Consider the following 6,000-nt stretch of genomic DNA (forward strand, 5'->3'; position numbering starts at 1 on the left):
TGCCTTAACGCTGGTGGTACAATGGTTAAGCACTTGGCTGCTAACGAAAAGGTGTGTGATTTGAACCCACCCAGAGGCTCTATGAGAGAAAGAGTGGACCATCTGCTCCCATAAAGATTACAGCCTAGGAAACCCTATGGAGCAGGTCTACTCCATTACATGGCGTCCCACAAGTCAGAATCAACTCAACGGCCCACGACAACAACACGAACCGAAAGTTGGCAGTTGGGACCCACCTAGAGGTGCCTTGGGAGAAAGGCCTGGAGATCTGCTTCCATAAAGATTACAGCCTAGAAAACTCTACGGGGCCGTTCTACTTTGTCACGCTGGGTCACTATGAGTGGGACTCAACTCAATATCAACAAGTACAAGGGGCGAGAGGGAAGAGGGAAAAGGGGATCTTGGCTAAGCCAGCACTGAGTTTCTGCTTATGGGGATGAAAAAAAAAGGCCGTGGATGTTGGTGATAGCTGCCCAGCACGACTGATGTAATTGATTTCATTGCATTGTCCAAGTGGCCCATGCTGAATTGGCAAATATTGTGTTCTCTATATTTTTACAACAATAAAAAAGAAAGAAAGAAATGGACTAAAATGTGTTGTTCGCATTCGTCATTGCTCTGCCTTTGTCCCTGGCAGGCAGCAGAGCCGCGTGGAACATGCGTCCACATTGTCACCGGAGTCACACAGGTGCTACCTGGAGCCCAGCGGACAGGTACACACAGGCTTCACCACACCTCTGGCTGGGTGGTCTCGAAACCCTGTTTGTATCCATGAGTCCAGGAACAAAGGCGATAGCAGGGAATAAGCCAGGTGTGCAGGAGGCTGGCAAAGAGAGGGAAGGCGAGCACGGCGTTGTGGTTGGCTAATGGGGACAGGTCAGACCCTAAGGGGCCGTGGAATGCCATACCTGGCTTGGACCTGTGGGAGGCGCTGCAGCTGGACAGTCAACTGCAGGCTTAGCTGCCTGACTGGAGACCCACCCACGTTCTCCCATCTGGCTTCTCACATTTGTACTTAACCCCCACCTGTCTGTCAGGGTGCTGTACTGTGGGGGCTTGAGCGTTGCCGCGATGCTGGAAACTGAGACACTGATATTTTTCCAACTATCAGCAGGGTCACCCATGGTAGGCGGATTTCAACTGAGCTTCCAGACTAAGACAGGCTAGGAAGAAAAGCCTGGTGATTACTTCCAAACACTAGCCAAAGAAACCCTTAAGGATCCCAACAGGATATTGTCCTATAAAGACCTAGAAAACGATTCTGTAGATTGGAAGGCGCTCAAAACACACAGTGGCTGCGACAATGGGCTCAAGCTCCCCAAAGGTGGTGAAGATGGCACAGGACCGGGCAACACTGTGTTGTGTTGTGCACGCGGTCAATGTGAGCCACAGCTGACTCAATGGCATCTAACAACAAGACTTGTAACTTGACACTCCCGGAGTTCACCCTTCCTCCAAAGACTAGACAGTCCCCTAGAACCAAATGGGGATAAATGAGCAGAGCAGCCCAGGGGCAAGGATGAGAAGGCAGGAGGGGACAGGATAGCTGGATGGATGGAAATGGGGAATCCAAGGTCGAGAAGGGGAAGGTGTTGGCATGTCGTGGGATTGATACCCAATGTCACAAAATAATATGTGTATTAATTGTTTAACGAGAAACTAGTTTGTTCTGCAAACCTTCAGCTAAAGTACAAAAAAAAAATTTTTTTTAATAAAAATAAAAAATATTTGTATCATGAGCATAGAGCCTGGCAATGAGTTTCTCACAAGTCTGCAGGAACAAGACCGTGAAGACAGAAAGACAAGAATTCTGATTACTGTCAAAAGGTAGTAGCCCCTGAAAGCCCAGGGAGGCGTGAGGTCCAGTCGGGCCCCTGCCTGGGGTCTGGGTGCTGGTACTGATTATTTCTTGGATGGCACCAAAACCCATTTTGCAAGCCCCTTGACTTTGTCTGAGGTGTTGTTACAAGGTGAGCTCACCCCAAGAACATAAATATTAATTTAAACAAAAACTTTCACCCTCGTTGAAAGCAGAAATATGAAAATGACGGTCATCTGAGCCTAGAATCTTAGCAGACAAGGGTCCATTTCTTATTGATTCAAGCCTGATCCTGTGTTCAAACAAAGAGGGGTGCTGTTTACAACAGGTTGACCCATTGCTATCAAGTCAGCTCTGACTCATGGTGGTCCCATGTGTGTCAGAGTAGAACTGGGCTCTACGGGGTTTTCGTGGGCTGATTTCTTGGAAGTAGGTTGCCAAGTCTGTCTTCTGAGGCACGTCTGGGTGGACTTGAACCTCCAACCTTTTGTTAGCAGACTAGCTTGTTAACTGCACCACCCAGGGATTCCAGAAGTAGGTTTAGATGACCTGAATTTCTCACAGGCACAGAGAAATTTTGATATGTCCGTTGTAACTTCTATGAAAAAAGAGTGTGGCTGACAAACACATCAAGGGAGAGAATAAAAAAAGAGGGTTTTGACATACAGAACACAGCCTTGCTACCATTAGTGAATTTGATGACCGAAGATTTTATAGAAGAACACTGATCAAAAGGGGGTAAGATGTAGAACAGAATTCCAAATTCCCATGGAGCTCAGGCTTCTGCAGCCACAGAGACCGGAAAAACCCCCAAAACTATCGCCCTGAGATAATCTCTAAACCTTTAACCAAAAATATCTCTGAAGTCTACTTTAAACCAAACGATTATTCAGTTTAACTTTGTAAAGAATGTCTGTCTTAAGCATTGTGCTCTTTTAAGAGGTATCTGTATGGGATCAAATCAACAACAGCAACTCCGAAGATTATATAGAAAACTTAGGGAGCAGTGAGATTACATTAATAGGGGAGGAACAATTTGGAAAAGGAGGTGCACAACCGAAAGAAGGTCATTGATGTCACAGAATTGTACGTGTAGAAATTGTTGACTCGGCGCCTAGTCTGTCTATATTCTCAACAACAACAAAGATCAATAAAATGAATTTTTAAAAACATCCAGAACATTTGACACCCACGGTGCCCACCTCCCCAGGGGACAGCTCACCAGGTCCTGATTCCTCCAGAGCCACCGGATCTCCCAGCAGAAGCAGAGTGGCCACTGCCCAGGGCAGGAAGGAGTGCCTCATTCTGAGAGAGGAGCAGACAGGTCTGCAGGTTTGGTGAGCACCCGGGGGTTAGGGTTCAGGACTAATGTGCTAGGGCCACCGCATTTTAAACGGATGAAAGCCAAACTGGGGAAATGACTACAGGAAGCGAAGACTCACGTCTTATTTTTAAAATGGCATTTGTAACGCACACACTCATGCCCGTGTGGGACAGCTATTTGCATGCACTTTGATGGTTTCCCTCTTGAAAGCTTATCAAGAACTAACTTTCTTCATCCAGCCCTGGATTCTTACAGATCTCAGATGAGGTTGCGGATGGGGACGTTTGCTGAAGACACACTTTGCGAGGGGCCCCCCATATCCACGATCTCACTGAAGTCTCCCCACAACTTCCTGAGAAATGGGTGTGGCCATCATGACCCCCATCATTAAGAGCCAGAGCCAGGATTCGAACCCACATACGAAAGACCTGGAGATCTGTTGCCTTAACGATTACAGCCTAGGAAACACTATGGGCAGTTCCTCTTGGGGTCCCTATGAGTCGGAATCAATGGGACGACACACAACAATAGTCTCTCTTTTGTTTAATTTTATTATGCTTTAGGTGAAAGTTTAGAGCTCAAGTTAATTTCTTGTTCAAAAATGAATACACATATTGCTTTGTGACATTGGTTGCAATCCCCACAATGTGACAGCATGCTCCCCCATGTCCCTTCGTCCAGTTCCTGTCCCTTCCTACCTGCTCGTCCTGTTTTGGGCAGGAGGTGCCCATTTGGTCTCACGTATTTGATTGAACTAAGAAGCACGTTCACCGTGTGTGTTACAAGGGGTCCTAGTGGCACATCGGTTAAGCACTCAGCTGCTAACTGAGAGAATAGCAGTTTGAACCCACTCCCTTCGGGAGAAAAGACCTGGTAGTCTGCTCCCATAAAGATTACAGCCTAGGAAACCCTTTGGGGGCAGTTCTACTGTGTCACATGGGGTCGCTATGAGTCGGAAGTGATACAATGGCACCCAACGATGACACATGCCTTAAGTACGGGGTCCCTGGGTAATGCACACGCACTTGGCTGCTAACTGAAAAGTTGGAGGATCAAATTCCCCCAGAGGTGCGTCAGAAGAAAGGCCTGGCAACAACTACGAAAAAATCAGGCGCTGAAAACCCCATGGAGCACAGTTCTACTCAGACACATATGGGGATGCCAAGAGTTGAGTTCCACTCAAGGCAACTGGTTTGGTTTGCTTTTTTAATGCCTTAAACCAGAAAGCTCTCGTGGTTCGGTGGTAGACTCCTCACCTTCCACGTGGGAGACCCGGGTACAATTCCCCACCAACGCACTTCCTGTCAGTGGAGGCTCGTGTGTCGTTAGGATGCTAAAGAGGTCTCAGTGGAGATTCCAGACTAAGACGGACTAGGAAGAAAGGCCTGGAGATGTACTTCTGAAACTCAGTCAGTGAAAACCCTATGGATCACAACGGTCCGATTCACAACTAATCGAGGTGATGGAGCAGGACCGGGCAGTGTTTCATTCCTTTGTGCAAGGGACTGCCGTGAGTCTGACCTGACTCAGTAGCAGCTGACAAGATGCGTTACGCCCGAGGGGGTGCTCGGCCTCTCTGCTAACCCAGCACAGAGGGTGCCTCACCTGTGTGATCAAGCCCTATGACCTGGTACTTCAGTTTCAGAACAAGAGAGCCTGGTCAGAAAGGGTTGTTGTTGATGGTGCCGTAGAGTCAATTTTTGACTCCTAGCGACCCCATGTGACAGAGTAGAACTGTCCCCATAGGGTTTTCTTGGCTGTAATCTTTAGGGGAGCAGATCACCAGGTCTTTGTTCCGCAGTGCTGCTGGGTGGGTTTGAACTGCCTACCTTTCAGTTAGCAGACGAGCCCTTAATTAACCAGTGCACCACCAGAAACAGCCTTTGTTCTTGTTCTTCCGTTCCTGGTCCCTAAATCAGAGGAGCTCAGGGCAGGGCCGCCGCGTCCTGCCTGAGAACTCAGCTCTCCAGGTGTTCTGAGGCTGCTGGAAGCCAGAGGAAGGAAGGATTGTACCCGAGAGGGACACATGGACTGGGGACTTTCGGAGTCCATGCACAGAATCATTTTCTAGAACGTGGTCAGCGAGACTTTTTGGTGTGTAAGCTTGGGAGCTGGAAGCCTGAACTGGACCCGGAACGGCTAACTTACGTCTCACGTCTGTCTGTAAATGTGCCTTCTTGACTGCTGCCCAGTGGTTCTGTTACCATTTTGTGGAGCAAAGTTTCTCAACCCGAGTAGCTGTGATAATCCTTTTTTGGGAACCGCACATATTTCTGCTTCTGGAAAATACTGGTGCCTCCTAATTAAAATTCCCAGGTTTCAGAAGAGCCGGGGTCAGGTGTGGCTGCCTTCTATGGCCTGAGACGAGCCTCTCTGACATTTCTGCTCTTTGTACCTGTTGTTCTTTTTCTTTATTTTAGAATTAAAACACCTGAGAGAACAGTCCCAGGAAGGCGAGAAGGAACAAGAAGCTCGAGTGTCCCCAGAGCGACAGGTCACAACATGGGGGAGAGGACGACTCTGTCTCCCAGGGGACACTGGCCACATCTGCAGACATTTGGGGTGCTGGCTCCTGAGGTTTACTAAACGTACTTGCAATCACCGCAGACGGGTGGTGGCAAAGCATGAGGTGGGAGGTGAGAATTCCACCGCCGAACCACCACGGCTGCGCTACATTCTCAAGGTACTTAAGCTCTGGGTTCCTCCCCTTTACATGGGGATAGGATGGGGGGATTAGGGACAGAGTGGGCCCGCCAAGCCCTTCCCTTCCTCTGGAGCCCAGGATGGAAACTGACTCTTGGTGAATTCTGAATCCGGGACCATTACCCATGGAGGTGACACCTCTCCATCTGCCTGC

At 48.6% G+C, this 6,000-nt stretch overlaps 1 protein-coding gene across 1 annotated transcript in view; it reads right to left on the bottom strand.

The window, feature by feature from the left end:
• LOC100663851 (cytokine receptor like factor 2) overlaps positions 1–3,241 on the bottom strand; it is a 42,069-nt gene extending 38,828 nt beyond the window's left edge. Inside the window, exon 1 of the mRNA XM_064277863.1 lies at positions 3,042–3,241. Coding sequence (XP_064133933.1) covers positions 3,042–3,123 — 82 coding nt within the window. The 5' untranslated portion in view covers positions 3,124–3,241. The remainder of the gene's footprint in view (positions 1–3,041) is intronic.
• Between the last annotated feature and the right edge of the window lie 2,759 nt (positions 3,242–6,000).

This window comes from Loxodonta africana, chromosome X (genome assembly GCF_030014295.1).
Source record: "Loxodonta africana isolate mLoxAfr1 chromosome X, mLoxAfr1.hap2, whole genome shotgun sequence".
Classification (NCBI taxonomy): Eukaryota; Metazoa; Chordata; class Mammalia; order Proboscidea; family Elephantidae; genus Loxodonta; species Loxodonta africana.